Below are 23,184 nucleotides of genomic sequence, written 5' to 3' on the forward strand. Positions count from 1 at the left end.
TCACATAGCCTGGGGCCAGCCCCAGAGGCTGGAGGTGCCACAGGCTGTGCCGGAGGCGCCGTGGCCACGCAGCTTGGGGCCAGCCCCGGGGCATTTCAGTCACATGTCCCCAGGCTGCCCCAGAAGCTGGAGGTGCCGCCGACTGGGGTTGGCCCTGGAGGCATTGCTATTGCACCCACATGTCCCGGGGTCAGCCCTAGAGGCACCGTTCACGTAACCACGCGGCCCAGGGCCGGCCCAGAGGCATGTTACCCCGACCCCGGGCCAGCCCCAGAGGTGTCGCTACCATGGTAAGGTGGCCCAGGGCCAGCCCCAGAGACACTGCTACCATACCCACATCGCCCGGGGCCAGCCCCAGAGTTGAACTGCCATAGGGGTGCCACTTCCGTGGCCATGCGTCCTGGGGCTGGCCCTGGAGGTGCCATGGCAGCAGCACCTCCAGTCTCCGGGGCTGGCCCGGAGGCATGCTACCATGGCCCAGGGCCAGACAACCTGGGGCCAGCTCCAGAGACACCACTACCACGCTCATGCATCCCAGGGCCATGCATCCTGGAGCTGGCCCAGACCATATGGCCACTGCAGTGTGCCTCTGGGGACAGCCCTGTGCCACCTGGCCATGGTAGTGGCACCTCTGAGGCTGGCCATATTGAGGAGCCTCAGCCCCAGTGCTGCCTCCTCTCCAGATCACGGGGGGAGGGGGCTGCATATGCAGGTTAGGGGGCGGGGCCTGAACTTGCTCACAGGCCAAATCAAAGCCCAAGATGGGCTGGATCCAGCCCGCTGAGAGGCTTTTGCCCATCCCTGTCCTAGGGTATGGTCTTAGCCTTCAGCCCTCTGAAGAACGGGTGCTGGGGCTTGAGACTTCAGCCCTGCGCATAGGTGATGCATGGGAGGAGGCACAAAGGGTCACATGACCCCCAACACTGTGGAGAGGAGGAGCAAGGGGCTGGCCAGTAGCTGGCAGATGAATTAGTGGGAGGAGTGCCTGCTTCCCACAACAGGGGTCTGGCCTTGCCACACTCACCATCGCTGCACTTCCCTGGCCGTGACACTCAGGAGAGGGGCATGACCACCCTGCACTCACATGAGAGAAGTGGAGCGACACAGCCAGGGTAGCAAATCAAGCTAGAGCCACATTGCTCTGCCTGCCCCATAATTGCTTGTGAACATGGGGGGAAGTGGACTCCTGCTGCCAGTGCCAGCCCCCCAACCCTGCTAGTCCTCTAGACTAGATCATTTGGTGATTGGGGACGAGGCAAGAAGAGGAGAAGCCTAGGGCAGAGGTGCATTCTCCTGGGCTGGGAGGGGGAGTCACGTGGCCAGTGGTTCCCCTGTTCCCCACATCACCCCGGCCCTCTGGCTCCCAAGTTCAGCCCTTTGTCTGCCAGCTTTAGCTCTGCAGAGGCATCAGTTCTTGGTGCTTTCGGGCTTGACGCAGTCATCAAGGGAATTCCCTTTTGTATCTGCTGCAGCAACATGTTGGATCATACTGTTTGGTCCACAGATACTAAGATCTTAAACTGGCATCCATTTGGGAGAAGTTGTCATATATGCCCATGTCTGTTGTCATCTTATCCAGAAGTTTAAGGCTGGAAAGACCAAGTAGGATGGCTCTGTTTTTTTTAATAGCTATTTTATTAAATTTCACAAATGTGAGCATTTCAGTATCTTAGAAAATATAACTTTAAAGTCATTATAATGTAAAGAGTGAATTGATATTTAGAAAATGTATCTACAAATAGCACAAAGCAATGCTATAATTATAATAGTACATCAGAAATTTTAAAAAAAGATATGATAGATCACCCAAACAAAAACTCTGCATGTGTTCTAGTTATTCAGTTCTCTTTTAAATGGTTTATTTTATACAATTGCTGCAATTGTATCTTTGGGTGTCATTATATGATAGCATTTAAAAATTTCAGTGTATTATAGTACATGGAGTTTTGATAATGTAAAATCTATATTATGTAGTACAACATGGAGAATGGTGCCTTATTCATGATGCTTTTGTTCCAAACTGATACTACTCCAGTAATCAGGCTCTCAAGTGAAAATGTGAATGTTGCACTATATTACAATGTAAACAATGAAAAAAAATCAGTATTAAAAAAAAACACTTTTATTGTGAGAACTTCTGAAAGAGTGAGTTAGCACTCCAGGAGCACACTTTAATAAAGAAGAAAGACTCCAACATTTTTTTAGGTGTGCAAAGTTCACACAGAGCTTTATTGAACAAATACAAACTATAGCTGAAGCTCATTGGAAGATGAGCCACATAGCAAAGTTAAAAAGTATGTGTATAGGAGTTTCCTAGTGATTAATCACTGCCTCTTTTTCTCCCCTCTCCAGTAAAACCTTTTCTGAACTGTAGTTCTTTTTGCCTAAAAGACTCTATGTTGTCTCTCCATTTGATATAAAGGAACATTTTGAAGTAATAAGACTTACAGATGTCTTCTGATAAAGATCTTTGTTTAACATCTAGCTGACCATCATTAGTAGCATCAACCACAGAAGTGTCTCAGCATAGCATTATATATTCTTGTGTGTTTGAAACATTGGAGCCAAAGAACACATCCCGTTTTTTTCTTTTCTTTTTTTTAATGACATAAGGCTGAAAATCATTACAGGGCTGTAGTCTTTAGAGTGAAAATAATGGATCAAACTCTGTGCTCGTTTAACTCCTCTGAAGTAGTTATGCCAGAATGAAATATAGCCAATATATTCTGAAATTTAAAGTAGTCTGATTTTGAATCTCTGAGCACTGTTCACGGCTGCCATTGAAGTCAATGAGAAGCAAGGGCACTTAACCCTTCTATTGACAGTCTCAAGGGAATCTCTGTGACCCAACCTATCACAACTATTTTCATACATACTCCATTACATGTTTTCTTTTAATTCTTAATAGCAAATCTACTAGGTTAATTCATATCCATTACAGACATACCCGTTTCAGAGGAGGCAATCACAAAGCATTTCCTTTGGGGGAAAAAAACCCTTTTCTTTGGCTAAAGTGTGGTTAGGTTTCTGTAACTTCTACCCCACCATTCTGTTTTAGACTGATAGTCTATGTGGAATAGATACACTTTTATGCAAGCTCACTGGTGAAACTTCAATATCTCTGGGTATGTCTATACTACAACGTTAATTCGAACTAACTTAGTTCGAATTAGTTAATTTGAACTAAGCTAATTCGAACTAACAGATCCAGACTAAAAAAACTAGTTCGAATTAGCGTTTTGCTAATTCGAACTAGCATGTCCACATTAAGTGGACCCTGAACGGGGCTTAAGGATGGCCGGAAGCAGTGCCGGCAGGGCATCAGAGGAGAACTTAGAGCGTGGAGATGCTTTCCCAGGCTAGCCGAGGGCTGTGTTTAAAGGGTCCCGACCCCCACCCCGGACAGACAGTTTTCAGGGGTGCCCCGCTTGCAAAGCAGTCCTGGCTTGGAGTGCCCGGACTACCCACACTGGGCACATCACACCACTCGGCCATCAGCCCGGCTGAACTTGCCACAGGCTGCCATCTGGGGAGAGGGGGCAATTGGGGGGCTGCAGGACAGCTTCCACCCCCAGAAGCCCGCAGACCCAGCCCAGTCCTCCCCATCGGGGGCTCGTGCCCCATTCCTCCCTCACCTCCTTCCACTTACCCTTCCCTAGCCCCTCTTCTTGATGTACAAAATAAAGATAACGTGTCTTCCAAAATGGAATCTGTCTTTATTGAACAAAACTGGGGGAGACTGGGAAAAGGAGGTGGGAGAGGGGAAGAGAGAGGCTGGGAGGGGGAGGGCAACTAAAATGATCAGGGGTTGGGAACAGGTCCCATATGAAGAGAGGCTAAAGAGACTGGGACTTTTCAGCTTAGAAAAGAGGAGACTGAGGGGGGATAGGATAGAGGTCTATAAGAGCATGAGTGGGGTGGAGAGGGTGCATCAAGAAAAGTTCTTCATTAGTTCCCATAATAGAAGGACTAGAGGACACCAAAGGAAAGGAATGGGTAGCAGGCTTCAAACTAGTAACAGAAAGTTGTTCTTCACAAAGCAAAGAGTCAACCTGTGGAACTCCTTGCTGCAGGAGGCTGTGAAGGCTACAACTAGAACAGAGTTTAAAGGGAAGTGAGCTCAAGTCATGGAGGCTGGATCCATGGAGTGGTATTAGCCAGGGGGTAGGAGTGGTGTCCCTGCCCAAGGTTTGTGGAAGGCTGGAGAGGGATGGCACGAGACAAATGGCTTGGTCACTGTCTTCGGTCCATCCCCTCCAGGGTCCCTAGGGTTGGCCGCTGGCGGGAGACAGGCTACTGGGCTAGCTGGACCTTTGGTCTGACCCAGTACGGCCATTGTAAGCTCAGGGCTCAGGGTCGGGGGTCTCACTGGACCCCCTTGATTCTCTTGCACACCTGCTCCTGGGTGGCCAGGCTGGCAGCTCTCCTGCCCTAGACGGCCACTTTCCTGTGCCTAGTGCAGAGATCGTGGACGAGGTCCACGATGTCTGCACTAGCCCAGGTGGGTGCCCGCCTCTTGCGGTCCCGGGCAAGCTCCCAGGAGCCGCCAGCCTGGTCCCGGGAAGAGGAGGAGGGCTGGAGGGCATCGGGTGGGTGTCTTGATCCGTGCCAGTTTCAGGGTCTGCTGGCTGGGTGCTGGCAGGCTTGCACCTGGCACGGGCACCGTAGACAGCCTGTGCCCCTTTAAGGGCTCCGGGGCTTGGAGGGGGGCAGAAGAGTTTCCCTGGTGTTGGCCAGAGTGGCCACCAGGGAAAGCTGGGGAGGGCTAGCCTCCCACTAGTTCGAATTAAGGGGCTACACACCCCTTAATTCGAACTAGCTAGTTCGAACTAGGCTTAATCCTCGTAAAATGAGGTTTTCCTAGTTCGAACTAAGCGCTCCGTTAGTTCGAATTAAATTTGAACTAACGGAGCACTAGTGTAGCGCCTATGAAAGTTAGTTCGAACTAACATTCGTTAGTTCAAACTAACTTTGTAGTGTAGACATACCCTCTGTCATTTAGGGTACTTCTACCCAGCAACATTATTTCAGCATAACTAGTTTTATTTTGAGATTACTTAGTCCGTGTCTACACAGCAGGCAGTTATTTTGAAATACTGTCAAACTGAAGGGCGACTTACTCTGACTCCTGTAACCCTCATTGTACAAGGAGAAAAGGAAGTCGGAGGAAGAGTGCTCTATTTCGAATTAAGTGCTGTGTAGATCCTCAGAATTTCGAAATAAGCTATTTCAAATTAAGCTATGCAATTGACATAGCTCAATTTGCATAGATTATTTGGAGTTCAGCCCTGCTATGTAGATGCACCCTTAGAGATTATGGTAGGCAATTTAGCATTTTATATTGGAAAGATTTCCAGAAAAGGGAGGCACTGTATTGCATGTATAATTTGAAAATCCTTAACATCTTAATAGCTTGTACAACAGACACATCCTGCACATTACATAGCTAGAGCAATGGTCCTCATAAAAGCTTTAAAATGAGAATTAAACTGCAACCTGAATTTTACAACCATCGTATTTCATTTGTAAATATGGTTAGATTTAATATGTTGAAGAAAAATAGCATGAATAAATCTTTCATAGTATTAGGAAAGGGTTACCATTCTTATTTTTCTAACTCTCCTTGTGTTAAAGAGGCACGCAAATTAAATTACAGGCTATTAAAATGTGTAACGGATATGAATTAACCTAGTAGATTTTCCACTAAGAATTAAAGAAAATATGTAATGGAGTATGTATGAAAATAGTTGTGATGGGTTGGGTCACAGAGATTCCCTTGAGACTGTCATACTACTGAGCCCACCTACCAGTCTTCTCTCTAACCTTTTCCATCCATGTGGAGAATATATATTTTATGTGCACTGAAATATCTGTGAATGTGTACCACCAGGAGAAACACAAACCTAGCTGTGGATACTCGACTAATCAGCTGGGTGACACTGGAATCTCCCCTGACTGGCTGCACAAGTACACAGCTTACAGGGAACATTGCCTCTTACCTCCTTTTTGGGGTGCCCCTCCATCCTGTCCTGCTGAGTCAGAAGCTCTGGGCTTCCACAGCAAAACATAAGAGTTGGAGTTACAGCCTACAGCAAAGTAACACACACATTCGGAATAGATCAGCTGGGAAGGTACAGTCAAAGGGACTTGAGACAGCACCCTTGTGCACATCTCCAATGGGATCAAACTCCATATAAATCCATCTTACTCTATACAAATGTTTTACTCATAGAAAGCTCATAAAGTTCACTCCCTTTATCAATTAAAGAGAGAGATGCACAGCCGTTGTTCTTCCTCCCTTTCTCCCCCCCCCCCCCCCACTAACTATTGTTTATACTGGATTTAATAATAAATTCAAATTATTTTAGTAAATGTAAAAAGTAGGATTTATGTGGTTGCAAATGATAACAAGCAGATCAAAGTAAGTTAATAAGCAAAATAAAACAAAACATGCCAGCTAAGCATAATACAATAAGATAATATGTTACAAATAATCATTTCTCACCCTAATTCTTATTTCAGGTAAAGTCCTTCTCAGGACAGAGCTGAATCTTTTTTCTGACCTGAGTCCAGCAGCTTCTCTCCACCCCCATCCTTAGAGTTCTTTTTTTCCCCCCAAGTATTATATGTGTCCTCTCCAAGTGGGGAGTTGTCTGTGAAGGCAGCTGAAAACAAATGTTGTTTGATTCCCATTTCTTATATAGAATTTCCCTAGGGCAAAAAGTCTTTGTTCACCCCTGTGAAAGAGTACAAGAGTCAAAATGGAGTCCAGTACCATCTGGCACAGTCACATATCTTTGTACAACCAGACATAATCCAGGTTTACAGGAAAAACAAGGCTATTCACAGATCATTGTCTTGCATAAATGGACGTATGTCATCATTCTAACTTCATATACAAGAATGATAGATGCACACAAATATAATATACACATTCAGGGAACAGGTTACATGCCTCAATTTGCACTAAGCATATTCGAATTATGCCTATTAATATTCAAACATATTTCCATAAATAACATAGAGGAGCAACATCGTAGTAGTGAACTTAATTTATAACTGTATGTACTTCTGTAGAAGTTCCTTGAAATGGAGTTCCGTGTTTCATACTCAAAAAAGATTGACAACATAGTAGGACCAGAAAAAGGCAAACAAACCTATAAAAGAAAGGAATTTCAGGTTAAAGATGGAAGGCAGAAACATTAAGATGTGTAAGAAAAAAATAGAAAATAATATTGAAAATATTATGTCAATACATAAATCAATTGTATGATCTCATTTATAGTACTAAGTTTTGATCTGTTCATCCTATTCCAAAAACAATATTGCAGAAATAGAAGGGGTTCAGAGATGGGCAACATATGCTTTGTTGGGTCACAAGACACTCACACGTAAGCATGCAAACCGTGTCTTGTAAAATGTACTTTCATAGAATGGTAAACCTTAAATGTAAATTAAGACTGAGAACTTCAAAATTTCGGGCTTAAACACAGTAACAACTAGTGTTACATTGTATGTCTTCAGTACACACATTTAATTATTTTGTAATCTTAGGCCCTGATCCTGAATGAAATGCAGGATCAGGGTCTTGGTCTATCATCTTCCCGTAGCCTTGGTATTCATCTTTGTTTTTCTTGCTATACCTTATCTTTTTCAATTCTTTATTACATGTCTTTCCGAGTTGTGTGCAGTGCTTTGTTTGTGATTTCTTGAGATCTCTTCTCATTGTGCTCTTCCATATTTATCCATTCTAGTGTTTTTGTTTTTATAAATAAGATTTCAGGGGTGTTCATTCATCTCCACTTGATAAACTATTGTAATTCTGATTTTATCCTAGTAGGTTTAATATCCATGGAACTTTAATAAGAAAACTAAATTCTTAGAACACATGTTGCTATTTAATTAAATAATAGATTGCAAGCTAATTCAAATTCAATTAGTACATATTTGGTGAAGAAATATGCCAATAAATAATGAAATTAGGGGCTGAAAAGAATTAAAATACTTACAAAGCATTCCAGATTAAATGCAAAACTTTTAAACTTCATTACTTTTTAATATATTCTCTTTTGAATACTTCAGTAGCTAGCAATACAGGCTGGTGTCAGCAAACACTATAACAGGTTAGTTACCCATTTCTCATTTTGTGGATGCAGAATGTATAATAATATATTCTTCAAAAGTGCCATGAAAATAATTCTGGCAGATTCCTAGCTGTACTCAAAATAATTTTCAATCAATAATGAATGAGCTACGTACGGAATAGCTTTCCATTATGTTATGAGGTCGGAGAGGAAGGCTCGTATCTTGAGCTTATAGCATCACCGTTTTACAAACCCGCCTACAAATTGGAAAAAAAGATCTGGTTGACTTTTACCCCAATTTCTGCATCTTCCCTCCCAGAGTTTACATTTAATTTTAAGGCTTTTAAAGAGGAGATTTTTTTTTCTTTTAGAATATACCAGAATTAACCATTGGTCAGATGTTTTCAGGGAATTTCTAATGCATTTTGTGTAATCTAGTAGACAAATAAATACTACAGACCCCTCATCCCTCCTTTCTGCAAGCACATGCAATTATTTTTATGTGAGGTTTATCAGAAGACGAGGTGGAAATTCTTCATTGAGATTCTTGTTAAAATATTGGGAGCTCATCACTGTTACATTTTTAAAATATTCAACCCTTGTATTAGAAGAGAATTGAGGTTGGCAACCAGGTTGTGCAAAATATTACTCCACTTACAGTCCAAACATGCCATAAAAATGACATTGTACTATGAAAATCTATACTACTAAATCAATCCCATGTTTAAAAACCTTTACCCTATAAAAACTATAAATCCTACAATAAACTTACAACCCAAGCAAAGGACAATATTTTAAAAGGAGAGCTACTCCCCCTGAAACAAGATAAAAAAATACGTAACATGCTCTATGATCTTCTCCATCATCTCTTCAGCTTTGCTTTACAACATCACCACCTGAATCACTAGGCAGAAGTTAAGAATTAATGTTTCAAAGGGTCTTATTTCTCCCTTAGTTTTCTCCATAACAATTTAGCTATATGGCCTCTGATTAGGTTATTTTCATGTCATATTAGCCAACTGCCCTTCAATAGGATTGATCAAAGGCAAAGTAAAAACATCTGCCAAAAAGCCAGAACCAAACTCTGATAAGAAAAGGTTAAGTGGGTAAGAATCCTATGAGATGTTATCTTAAAAGAAGCAAAATTATGAAGAAATAACTTCCTTCTTTAATAATACTGTCATCACAAGATTCTCACTCTTGGGGTATGTCTAAACTACATGCCTCTGGCGACAGAGGCATGTAGATTAGGCTACCTGGCATAGGCAAAGAAGCGGGGATTTAAATAATAAATAATAAATAAATAATAAATTTAAACAAGGCTTACAGTGGGGATTAGTGAAACGAGGTTTACAGGATCAGTCGGCAAAGGCTTCCCCAGCTGACTGATCCGCGTCTAGACTACCACGCTGTGCCGGATCAGCGGATCGTCGGCACAGTGCTGCGGCCATGTTTATTTTAATGAAGCGGGAATTTAATCCCCGCTTCATTAAAATAAACATGGCTGCCGCACTGTGCCAACGATCCTCTGATCCGGCACAGCATGGTAGTCTAGACACAGATCAGTCAGCTGGGGAAGCCTTTGCCGACCGATCCTGTAAACCTCGTTTCACTAATCCCCGCTGTAAACCTCGTTTAAATAATCCCCGCTTCTTTGCCTATGCTGGGTAGCCTAATCTACATGTCTCTGTCACCAGAGGCATGTAGTCTAGACATACTCTTGAAGAGTAAGTAGCTTAAACATATCTCCAAATAAAACCTGAATTAATTACCACGGCAGTAAGCAAAGCAGAGTGCCTAACACAAAGCAACGTGAAAATGTTTATTTTTTGTATACCTCCAAAAAAACAACAAAGAGATGTTTAAGCAAGGAATATTCTCAGAAAACATATTCCTCAAAGGAATATTCTCAGAAAACAAATTTTTTCCCCCAAATTTGTTCACATGACATCTCTGAGAAATAAACTCCTTTGGGACATAGAATTTGGAAGCAGCATATCTGAAATGTATTCTTCCATCACTAATCACCCTACTGGGGTGGAATGAATTTTCTGGCAGATTTGAAGTGCCTCTTTCCCTATCACATGGAACTGAACAAATGAGGCCAAAAAGCACCTCTCCTAACTTGAACACTAATGCAAGTTTTTCAAGAGGAGCATAATCTGAGCCTAAATACTGTAAGAGAACATTTTGAGCTGAAGTCATATTTTGTAGTTCTGTTTTAGGCAAACCAGTAACTTCTATCATGCTCATGAATATATTGAAAACTAATTATATGCTGTATTTTCATTTTGTGGATGGACTCTTTGATCTCCCAAGAAATTAAAATATGTGAATGGTATTCTATCATTAACAAATAAGAACGAAAACCAGTATTGCAATGGATAGACAGCATTACGTGAAGAATAACAGGAGGATAAAACTTTAACAGCTAAGCCAATTCCCATATCATACACACACAAGTTAGGTGCTTGTTGGTTTTAGACAAATTTCCATGTATAATTTTACTTCTGAGGTATTTAAATGATTTTGTAAGAAGTTAGTTTGCACAGTCTACTGTGCATTTAGCGCTCTAAGGAATCATTGGTATGCAGATTTAGACACAAACATTGTTTTATCACAAGCTACATTTTTCTGTGATATAAAAATAAAGTTAATGAGATGTAGACTTAGTCTCAAAGTAAGTAAAATAAAAATAACTTCAACAAATTAGAAACAGTCTATAAAAAACTCATTAGAAATTCAAGGCCAGATTTTCAGCTCAAATTGATGAAGTTGCACCAATTACATCAACTGAGGTTCTGTTCCTAAATCTTTCTCTCTCTCAGATTTTGAATTAGGGTTTTATACGATATAGTCACACAAAATGCTGACAGATATAGAGTTTAAATACCTCTTATCCATCTCAGTAAAGTAGAATTCCCCTGGGAATATGATGCACATATAAATTTTGAGTACTAGTATTGTTGGTGCAAATTCTGTCCATCCTCCACAGGTGCAGAGACATCAGGCAAGTGAAAACAGATAGTACCGTTGTACAAAAATGAACAGGATTTTGCGACCACATAGATAGTATAAAATGTATATATGGCATAGAACAAACTGTGCTCTGTGGCAGCGGTCTATGTGCCAGCACAGGAGTAAGGCAAAAGGAGAAGTAGTTGGGCTGGAGGATACATTGCTATGTGGATCCTACAATGTTTCTACCCATCACCTGCAGAAGGAGCCATGCAAGATCTTAGTATTTACTGCATCTTCAAGCACTCAAGCACCTCTTTAGATGAGGCCACCATTATCTTTGATTATAACTTCCTTAAAAAATAGTCCCTGTCTCCTTTTGTTTGTACTCAGCCAAATACACTGCCAGCACTTAAACTTCCAAGTGACTAGAGAGAAGCTATCTAATTGGCTGGGCTTAGAAGCATGATTTGAACTACTCTTTCTAATTGTGAAAGCTGATGCTTTGTCCAGTGGCCATCCTGATTCCCTCAAAATGTGTCCCTTTTTGGAAATGTCTATAACCAGCTGTGATGGGTTGGATCACAAAGATCCCCTTGAGACTATCACCTGATAGGTTGATCACAACCTTGAGCCTAACTGCCTGCCCTCAGGAGTGCCTCACCGCGCTGTCCTCCTGAGCCAGAAGCTCTGATCTTCCCCCAGCAAAAGCACAGAGTTGAGATAATAGCTCCCCAGCAGAGTAACACAGACAAGGAGAACAGTTCAGTTCTGATACTTAACACAGCACCATGAGGCACAGCCCCAGTGGAACCAAACTCTCATAAATTCACCTTACTTTGTATAAAAGTTTTACTCATAGAAAGCTCATAAAGATTGCTCCCTTTATCAATGAAAGAGAGCTATGCACAGCTGTTGTTCCCCTCCCTCCCCCCCAGGTAAAAATATTTATAAATGAATAAAGCTATATGTATTATAATAAAAACAATGTATTAATTATAACAAGTGGGATCTAAGTACAATCAAAATAAATTACTATGCAAAATAAAACAAAACACATCAGCTAAGCCTAAAGCACTAAGAGAAATTGTTACAAATCATAATTTCTCACCCTAGTTCTTATTTCTGGTAAAGTTCTTCTCAGGCCAGAGCTGATCTTTTTATTTCTTACCTGTGTTTAGCTGCTTCTCTCCCATCATTAGAGTTCTTTTCCTTCTAGGTCCTTTCATGTATTCTATTATGGTAGGGAGCAGTCTGTGAAGCCAACAAAAGGCCATCATTGTTTGCTTCCCATACCTTAAATAGAATTTTCCCAGGGTGGGAAGTCTTTGTCTTTCCATGGAATATGATGCGCAAGTAAATTTTTAATATAAATGTTGTGGGAATATATGTCCTCCACAGGTGCCACAGGTTTTCAGGCAGTTGACACATCTACAATACCACCCAAAAGCTCTACTAGTAGTGATTGGACAACTGGAATCCATAAAACTTTACGCTCCACTAAATGTAACTCCCCAGTCCCTGATTGGGTAAAGTTATGTTATTTAAGCCAGAGAGAGAGAGAGAGGAAATTGTTTGTGCAACTGGGTGAATTCTAGCTGGCTGCTACTTTGCACCCTGCCTTCATGCGTGTCTCCTGAGACCTACCTACCTGACTTGTCTTTGGCCCCCTTTCTTGACTGGTGCCTGATTTTTACGGGTCTTCTGTTCCCTGCCCCTGGTCTCTGACTTTTGATTTGACTCTTGACTCTGGCTCTTGTTCCTCTGGTTGGGGCAATGTGGGATTAGCATTTTGGTGTCATTAGGAAATTGACTCCATATGTCACCTGCTATCTAAATCAATTGTCACTGTTCACAAAAGACCAATTTCCAGTATGAAAACAATTCATCAGTCTCAGTTCTTAACAAAATACTTAGTGAAAATGGAAAATTCTGGGGATCATCAGAATTCCACTCTAAGTAGAATTGGTAGAGTGAGATGCTGGTACGGGGGGTGCAGGGGAACCCTCTTGGATTTTTGGAAATAGCAACAAAAAATTCCGGTCATCTGAAGAAGTAGGCCGTGCCCATGAGAATTCATGATACCATCTACATGTTTTGTTAGTCTATAATGTGCTACCAGTTAAGTTAAGTTAAAAAAGTTACTGTGTAACAAATACATACAGCATATGTTCCATCCTCATAGGGTATGTCTATACTAGCTCATTAATTTGAGCTAGGTAGGCAAATCAGGCAACCGGAGTTGCAAATGAAGCCCGGGATTTAAATATCCCGGGCTTTATTTGCATGTTCCCGTTTGGCCGCCATTTTTAAATCCCCCTTAGTTCAAATGAACTGCCCGCGGCTACACGCGGCAGTTTAAAGTTAATCTGAACTAAGTCCTTAGTTCGGATTAGCTGTTACTCCTCGTGGAAGCAGTTGGAGCAGTTGTGTTGGATTATTTCGGCTCCCATTTTAAGTTAGTGGCTATGTTACTTTTCTCTGTGGGCAGTGGAAGTTCCTCAGTCATTATGAGAGTCCTTTCAAAGCCCATTTCAGTGCTGTGCCTCCTCACACCCCAGCTGAGAAGCCTTATACTAGAACTGACTGTGTAGTTAGCAGTGAGAAAGAAGGGGCAGTAGACAGCAGAATGTCCCTCTGCAGGGGGAAGCTAAACTGGTTGGATCGTTTCTTCCTAATGACTGTTCCTAGGGTCCTGCTTCAGACCAGCTCCTGCAACATTTCCATTCCTGATCTGCTTGCTACTATGCAAACTGAAATTTGCAAAAGATTCTATCTTGTGTAAAGGAATGTGTACCATGGAGGTAAAATGTCTGTCAGAGGTGCATTAACCTTGCACATATGTCTATATGACAGGCTCATAGAATGGGATGTTTGAGGGTCTAAAAGCCCTAAGAGCTCTTCCCTTTTCTTTGAAAGGAAACTCTCTGGAATTTGGAAACTCTCCAGATCAATCATTGTGACTGTGTGTTCAAATGGTGTGAAATGTAGGATAAAGCTAGCAGGTTTCACTGGGATAAAAATTATGCAAACACAAAAACGTATGTCCTCAAAGGGGGCAATAATGTATTACTTTAAAAGTCAGTTAAACTCTGGATGGGTGAAAAGTTTTCTGGCAGCAGGAAGACTAGCAAATGTGAGTCACCAAATTAGGGGCTAGCAGTGGTTCGTGTTTGTAGCACCATAGATCACTGGCAGGAATGAATTCAGATTTTGTTGTCTATTTGTTAGTAAATCAATAGTTACAGCAATTCTGAAAAAGTAATGGCAGCATCTTCACACTGTCTGTGGGATTTCTTGCTAAGCTTCTCATAATTTTTCTCCTGACTCTCTTGCTCCTGCACAATAGATTTTGGAGTCTTTCCTGTAGATATAGGTTCTTATTGCCCCTTCAAGGCGGCAGCAGCAACAACAACAGCAGGAGGACACTCCTTGTTGTCTTGGGCAACTACGGTTCTAGCAAGTAACAGAACGGTGATTATACAGACACAACAGCCTTTCCTTAGCGCTCCTACTAAGAGTTTCTTTACTTTCCAGTCTGATCTGATGTTGAATGCCAGGTCCTCTTTTAAATACCACAGAACCTTTTCTCCAGGTATATGTCATATTTCCTCACTGACATATGGAGCTTAACCTTTTCCCAGGCCTAACTGACAAATACATTAACATAGCAGTGTAAATCTGTTAACCTTATTTCCTGGGAGATGTTTATTACTTAGTGGTTTTGAAGAGAGCTTGATTAAATTATTCTCTGTTTTGATTTGGTAACCTGTTTTTTCCACGGGTATTTTCTTAAATGGGGTTTCTGTACTGTAGCTCAATGTCACTCTGATTTATGTGTTCAAATTCCATGACAAATTATGAGTGCTTCTTCATTTATTTTAACCAGTGAGCACTGAAGAATTTACATATAAATTCAAATCTGTGAATATTCTTTTTTTCATAAGATTTTATATGAATTCATATGTTACAATACAATTTTATAGACAGACTGAAATTAAATCTCTTGTACATCTTACTGTAATCCTGTTAAATATAATGCCATGGTTTTTTTCTTGTTGTTTAAAATAGTAACTGTATGGATTTGATAGTCTTTTTTTTCTGGTTTGCTTTTTTTTAGATATGCCGGGCAGCCCACATAACCAGTTCACATTCAGACCACTCCCACCCCCTCCACCACCACCACATGCATGCACCTGCAGCAGGAAACCACCTCCAACAGCAGATTCTCTCCAGAAAAGATCAATGACAACCCGAAGTCAACCCAGTCCAGCTGCTCCAACCCCTCCATCCACTACGCAAGATTCTGTACACCTGCATAACAGCTGGGTCTTGAATAGTAATATACCATTGGAGACAAGGTATATATAAGCAGAGTCTACTTTTCTTAAGAGTTTAAAATAGGGGGTGAGGACTGAGGAGGAGTTGAAAAAATAATAGGAGAGAAAGAATGGCTTTGTAGTTCAGAACACACAATGCTTTTTCCTATGATCCCATGGTATCATAAGCATTATTATCATCATTTTATTAGTTAACATAGATCATAGATCAAAAGCATATATAGAAAAGTGTGTGGAGGGGAGGGGTAATTGAACTCCAAAGATGTGTTCAAGAAGTGCACACTGTGTGCTTATTAGTTGTAGATTTGCACACACACACATCTATGTATCCATGCAGCCCACTCTGTATTTGCCATAGAAGCATCAATGAATCTCCGCAAGAAGGCCATGCCTCAGGGAATCACTGCAGACTGTAAGTTCTGAAAGCATTCAGCCTTGCAGTCTTTGACTACCTGAAAAAAACCCACTTGTGAAAAAATTCCCCAAAATTATTGAAGACATCCTGGATGTTTATGTACAAATATGCATTTGCAAAAGAAGGCCAAAATGGTTTGAGGTTGCATAACATTCAGTTGATGATTTGAGGCCTGATGCGGCTTCCAAAAGAAATATTGAAGTCAAGGATTGAAACTTGGATAATTTTCTTGTACAATATAATCTGCAAAATAATAATCTGAATAAAATACATTTCCAGTTCAGAAGGACTCTGTAATGTAGGGAGCCAAATTCTGTCCTCTAAGGTAAATGCATGGCTATCCTTGACTTTTTTGGCTTAAAGCTGTTAATCTGAATAACTAGTTTTATTACTATTAAGTAGTAGTGTGCCAACCATTTAGATCCTGTCTAGTTGTCAATCTGACTCTTGGACAAGCTTACAGACCTCCTGAGTAAATTAGTTACTGAGTTTTGCACAAGATTCTCCTTCCCCACATGGAACATTGTGGGTCTAAATCTGAGTAGACTTGGCTGGTGTTTCTATTCGGTTTTCAGGTTTATTCAAAACACTAAGAAGTGATCTATTTACCCCACATGTACTGAAATTGATTAATTTGACATGAATTTAACACTAACAATTTAATATAATGGATACTTTCACAAAAGCATTTTCCTTTCAAACATACATGTTCAATTATTTAACTATTATCAATGGGCAAAATTTGATGGTCTTGCAATGAGATGAAATTGTTTTGGCTTTCCTCAGAACTAAATGTGCAACATACTTTTTTATACATTCTGGCTGCTACAATATACCAGTGTCACTTTGTATAAGTTACTATCTTCTGAAAAGATGTGAATTTGTACTGAAAGGAGGTACTGATTTAATTTTGATTATAATTACTTTTTGAGTTAAGACTACAGTATATTACGTGCTTGAAAAATGAATACCAGTCAAGGAATGAATGGGTCTGTCAACTCCACCAGGTGAAAGCACAATTTTTGGTAAAAAGAATGGCTGTTTTCAAATTAATACATGATATGGCCCCTGTGATATTTTTCTAACGCTTCCATTTAAAATTTACATTTAATCATATTTGTCCAGATTCACCCACATACCTCCTGTAACCTGACAAGATAACATCTTTAAATTATATGTAAAATACTTACCAGAATTTCATAGTGTAGGCTTTTATATAAAAACTGAGGCCAAAGAAAGCATGTTTGATTTACTCTGAAGTAATTCAACAGTGTAAGTCGAAGAAGAAATTCAGCTATGGAAAATAATTGGAACACATACCTCCAAAATATGTATATTTCATGTATTCAGAACATATACCATTAATTTCCAATCAGCTTCCATTACCGCATAGATCATTTTAAAAAAAATTAACATAAGATGGTTGATATCAGAATTTCTGATTACACTGTTTTCAGGATGAAGGATCTCCAGTGGTTTTTGTGAGGAAGGATTGATATTTAACTAATATTTCACTGATATTATATTGCCTGTTGTCCTGATCAGTGCCTCATAAACACAATGGAACTTTTCAATTGACTTCAGCAGGCACGGACCAGGTTTTATGTAGCCTTCCTCCATCATAATAATTCATTGTTTCCTCTCTAGACTTCCCTGTTTGGAGACAGATCTTTAGTAATTTAACTGTACTCCCTTTTCAACACACTTTATTTTCAGTGATTTTCTTTACATTGGATATGAATTATTCCCAGAAAGAGCATTATATAATCCAGGAGTGGGCAAAAGGGCCTCTGTGGCCTGCGGAGGCTCTGTCTTTCCCCTACCTCCAGGCCAATTAAAGGCTGGTTTGGAGGGAAGTGCATGAAGTTTCCTCCTCCCTGCCAGGAGCACGCGGCACTTTGAAGCACCATATGCTCCTGGCAGGGCAGGAGGAGACTTCGCATACTCCCCTGCCCCCAAGCCCTGATTGTCCTGAGGAGTGGGGGGAGCGCGCAAAGTTTCCTCCACCCTGCCCCTGCTCTGCGAGCAGCACACGGCACTTAGAAGCACTATGTGCTCCTTGTAGGGCAAAAGGAAGCTTCGCATGCTCCCTTGCCCCCAGGCCCTGATTGGTCTGGTGGTGGGGGAGCACGGGAAGTCTCCTCCGACCACCAGGGGCATGGGTGCCTATGGGAAACCTGGGAGGGCAAAGGAGCTCTCCCATCCCCAGACTAATTATGGTCTGTGGGTGTGGAAACCCAGAAGCATCTTAGCCCCACTTCTTGTGTTTGAGGCCCTGACCCCTTCCGCTGCAGCCCTGGGCCACTTCAAAAAATTTTTAAGTGCTCCCTGGCAAAAAAAATTATTGTCCACACCTGATATAATCTAATTGGATAGATTAATTAATTGATTACAGTGCTATGCTCCATGTTGGGGATTCATAATGAAGAACAACCTATAGATTCCTTTTTCTTGAGTGTCAGAGTCTGGAAGCTTTCCACTTTCAATGTTCCCAGCCCAAGGATTGGTAACGGCTGTCTTCCTTGATTTCCAGTGTCCTCTAACAGTTGGCTACAACTTCTTAGGAATCTCATGGGGACTGTAGGCCTGTGGCATGGACTATTCACAGCTGTTCTCTAAGATAAATCTGGGATTCATTGAAGTAGTAAGTCATAGCTTCATGGTCACTAGTCAGAAAAAGCCTATGACACCGGGGTTGATAACTTTTTCAAACCAAAGAGCCAAACTACATCAACATTCAGAGCAAGTGGTCAACAAAGTTTCATATGCATGACTGAAAACAAACAATTTAATATTATTAATATTATTTAATATTATTGATAATTGACATGATTAATAATAGCATAAATGAAATATTATACTCACAGACTTTATTTAAAAGGACTTCTGCTGCTGTATCTTTTCATACATTTCTTTGAAATTTATATCATAATTGGTCAAATCCAGCTTCATGCATGCATTCAGGCTGTCTTCTATCAGTCTTATGGAAGGGGGCTGGGAATATGGGGGTGCATGAGTTTGGGGATGTGGGGGTATGAGATTCTCAGGGCAGAAGGTTCAGGTGTATAATGGGATCAGGGCTGGGACTTGAGGGGGGGTGCAGGTGTTATGATGCTACAGCCAGATGGGGGCTTGTTGGCCAGGCTTCATTTTTAAATAAAGTAAAATATTATGCCCAACACAAAAGTTTTCAACATTGTCTTTATTCATGTTAGGGGTGGGGAGCCACTGACTCACAAAAAAAAGCAGTCAGGACCACACAAGTGAGAAGCAAAAAATCAACCCCTCCAAAAAACCCTAACCCTTACTGATGTGGCCCCCAACTGAGACACTTAACTCCCCTGGTGCTCCAGCCCTATGGCAGGGAGGACTGAGGTTCAAGGTCTCAGGCCAGATTAACTCTTCTGGGGTTCCAGGGTTATTGGATTTTGTGGGCCTTCCTTACACTCAGGGGTGGAGCCAAAAATGAGGGGTGGGACAGAGTGGCCAGTGAGGGAGGTGGGGTGTAGGATCTGGGTGAGAGGTAGAATGCAAGAAGAGCAGGCTGTGGGTAGGTGTTTGGGCAGAGGTCTGGGGGCAGGAGCAGGGTGCGGGTGGGTGTCTGGGCAGGAAGCAGGAGACAAACTGGGGGTGCAGGGTCTCAGTGTGGAGAGAGGGGTAGGGGATGTAGGGTCACAGCAGCACTTACTTTTTTTCCCAGTATCTGTATCAGGGCATATTCATTGTAACAGTCACTCTCACATGGCAGCCAATCACTGCTCCACACGGGTACAGAATAAGAGCCGAGTGGAATGGAGGCCACGCCTCACCAGGAGTGCAGGGAATCCAGGCAGCGACTCTGGGCAGGCTGGCCAGGATCAAGCCTGCTGGCACCAGGAAGAAGGTGCTTAGGGCTGTGACGGACTCCAGCAGCCCCGTGGGGCTCTCTGGTGGGGGTCAGAGCACAGTGTGCGTGGGCAGCATGAGTCAGGAGCAGAACATCATGAGGAGCCGTAGGAACACGGCCATGGCAGCAACAGATCCTTCACAGGCAAGAAGGCGGCTGGGTCTGCTTTTGCCTCCCAGGCTGCTCTTAGGCTCTCTGTCCCAGATATGGCTTCCCGCTGCTCCATTGGCCGGATTCTGGACAATGGAGCAGTGGGAAAAGTCTGCAGACTTCTTTGTTCTTGTCCCCGGGGGTGCTCCACATTAGGTCGATGTGCTACTGCCGAGCCTCAGAACAGAGATTTGATAAGTGTCCCTGGGAATGCGCATGCGCGCACCAGCAGCCACACACTGATAGATTGTAGGCCTTGCGCATGCCTCCGGCTACAGAAGGACTCAGCAGTGCTCCCTAGCTTCTTCTCATCTGCATGATTATATTGCTTGAAAAACAGTTTAATTTTCTTGTAGTAATTAATTAGGTAGTTAGTTAGTTTTTAAAAAAGAAATCCTAGATTAGTATAAGGGATTTCTTTTTCTTCTCTCCCAGTTAATCCCTTCCAGCAGTTCCTGACTGCTTTCACAGACATGCCTGTCTCACTGGGCTTTAAGTGCGGCATCTCATATAAAGACCTTATTCCAATATCAGATGGTCATTCACGATGTGTCCGTTGCCTTGGAGAGCAGCATAACTCTAAAAAATGTCCTAAAATTGTGGGTGCGGAAAGACAGAGACCTCTACCTCAAATTATTTTTACTGGAAAACTCTCTTAGGCCAGCCTCTGACCCAGGCCAACAGCCTGAGGAACATAAACAGAGAGGAACCAAAAAGCCTGCCAGAAAGTAAGCCTCCTCAGCACCTCAAGGGGCTATGGCACCGAAGCAGCCGTTTTCCTTACAGCCAATGCCGAGGGCAACGGTGGCACTGCACCTCAGCATGTATGGCACTGTGGGTATCTCCAGAGCCCCCAGCATGGTTAAATAGCGGACATGAGCTAAATCGCTGTCTGAGGCATCAGGCTTTAAGTTGCCTGCCTCATTAGCTGCAGCATCATCTGGCACTGACGCAATCTTGCCGACACAGCATGAGAGTGGGGCGCCACCCATGTTAACAGGCACCTTAGCTTCCACCACAGAGGCGCTTGATGTGGTGCAAGTTTCCTCAGCACCGAGTCATGATTTAGCGTCTCAAATAGCCTGCATGCCTCCCACTATGGCATCGACAATGCCTGTTGGACGTTACTTATTAGTTTCATCAACTTTTAACTCACCATTTGTAGACCCTGAGTGCTCTCCTGCTATTTTAATATCATAGGGTGTGTCTAGACTACAGAGTTTTGTCGACAAAAGTGGACTTTTGTCGACAAAACTATACCTGCGTCTACACTACCGCTGAGTTCTGTCGACATAATGTCGACAGAACTCAGCAGTTTTGTCGACGCTGGTAAACCTCATTTTACGAGGCATAATGCCTTCTGTCGACAGAGTTCTGTCGACAAAACTTCTGTCGACAAAAGGCTGTAGTCTAGACGTACCCATAGAGATCACTTTCTCAGGAAACATTTTAATCCAAATCAGTTGAATTCTCTAGAGTTTTTTCACCAGAGAATTCTCCTTACACAGATCAGAGTATTTACTCTTCCAGATTTGAGAATATGCTTTCATATTACGGTAATCCCTGGGTACCCCAACCTGAGCCATACGCTTACTGGCAATACTGGGACAAATGGCAACATTATCAGAAACAAAAGCATGGCTGGAAACGACACAGAGTGCAGTATCCCCCCTCCAAACAAATACAAGAAGGGGACCCACTCACATAGGGGGCAGTACCCCCTCCTGACCAGTGCAGGGAGGGTCTCTGGCCCCAGCTTCAACTACGTCAGATGGCGCTGCACATTTCCAAGACCTTTTAAAACATGTAGCTGCTTAATTAAACATTCCTCTGCAAGAGATTGTGGAAAATCAGCACAAGCTAACTGACCTATTACACTCAGTAACATCATCAAAAATAGCATTGCCAATTAATCCATCAATAATGGAACTGGCAAAGACGGTGTGGTAAACTCTGGTGTCAATCTCTTCTATGGCTAAGAGAACAGCTAAGAAATATTATGTTCCCCCCAAGAGTTCTGAATTTCTTTTTTTCTTACCCAGCACCTAATTCCCTCATAGTGGAAGCTGCACAACAAAAATCCAAGCAGCAACAATACTAGTCTATTCCATCGGACTGCAATAGCAAAAAGCTTGACACATTTGGGCACAAGATATATATATCTTCTACTTTACAATTTCACATTTCTAATTACGCAGCTTTATTGAGCAAATATAATTATGGGAATTACTCCAAACTGAATGATTTTGTTACAGATATTCCCGAGGCTAGGAGGCAGTAGTACAAAGCACTGATGTCAGAAGATCACACGATTGCTAGAACAGCATTACAAGCCACCTTAGATGCTGCTGATACGACTGCATGTTCTACAGCAACAGTGGTTGTAATGAGAAGGGCATCATGGTTTAGCTCCATGGTTTAACTCAATTTATTCCCCAGAGAGATTCAATCTACAGTGGAAGATATGCCTTTCGATGGTCAGAAGTTTTTTGCAGCTAACACCAACAAAATTCTCCATTCCATGAAAGATTCCAGAGTGATGCTTTGGTCCTTGGGGACCCACAATCAAGCACCTAGAGGAAGGCAATATAGGTATCAGCCCTACCCAAGGCCTCGATGCCTATTGTAATATTGTGCATATGGAGGGTAAGACCAACAACAAGGCTACGTCTAGACTGGCCCCTTCTCCGGAAGAGGCATGCAAAGCAGGCAAGTCAGAATAGGGAAATCCGTGGGGGATTTAAATATCCCCCACGGGATTTAAATAAACACGTCCGCCGCTTTTTTTCCGGCTTGGGGAAAAGCCGGAGAAGAGCGTCTAGACTGGCGCGATCCTCCGGAATAAAGCCCTTTTCTGGAGGATCTCTTATTGCAAGTAGGAATAAGAGATCCTCCGGAAAAGGGCTTTATTCTGGAGGATCGCGCCAGTCTAGACGCTCTTTTCCAGCTTTTCCCCAAGCCGGAAAAAAAGCGGCGGCCATGTTTATTTAAATCCCGCAGAGGATATTTAAATCCCCCGCGGATTTCCCTATTCTGACTTGCCTGCTTTGCATGCGTCTTCCGGAGAAGGGACCAGTCTAGACATAGCCCAACAGAATAGAGGCAGAGGCAGAAACCAACTCCGCTGCCCTTCCTCTACCAACTCCCAACAGTTGCAGCAGTCCAATAAGCAAATGTGATCATCAGGTAGAGGGTCTGGAGAGCCTCTCACCTATTCCAATGCCATTGATGCAAGTAAATCTGTCCCATCACCGATTGTTGCCCTTCTTCAACAACTGGCAACGTGTAACCTCTGACAGATGCATCCTGCAGATAATTGAAAAAGGCTATCTTATTCCCTTTATGTCCATA

At 42.4% G+C, this 23,184-nt stretch overlaps 1 protein-coding gene across 5 annotated transcripts in view; it reads left to right on the forward strand.

Moving 5' to 3' along the window:
* The window catches only part of TENM1 (teneurin transmembrane protein 1), a 1,699,828-nt gene that overhangs the window by 1,411,075 nt on the left and 265,569 nt on the right, over nt 1-23,184 (forward strand). For 4 of the 5 annotated variants that reach the window (XM_075940969.1, XM_075940972.1, XM_075940971.1 and 1 more), the window contains one exon: nt 15,163-15,403. In XM_075940969.1, coding sequence (XP_075797084.1) covers nt 15,163-15,403 — 241 coding nt within the window. Of the gene's footprint in view, nt 1-15,162; nt 15,404-23,184 lie in introns of those variants that run through there. The other variant, XM_075940973.1, reaches the window with a different exon arrangement.

Source organism: Pelodiscus sinensis, chromosome 13 (genome assembly GCF_049634645.1).
Source record: "Pelodiscus sinensis isolate JC-2024 chromosome 13, ASM4963464v1, whole genome shotgun sequence".
In the NCBI taxonomy this organism is placed as follows: Eukaryota; Metazoa; Chordata; order Testudines; family Trionychidae; genus Pelodiscus; species Pelodiscus sinensis.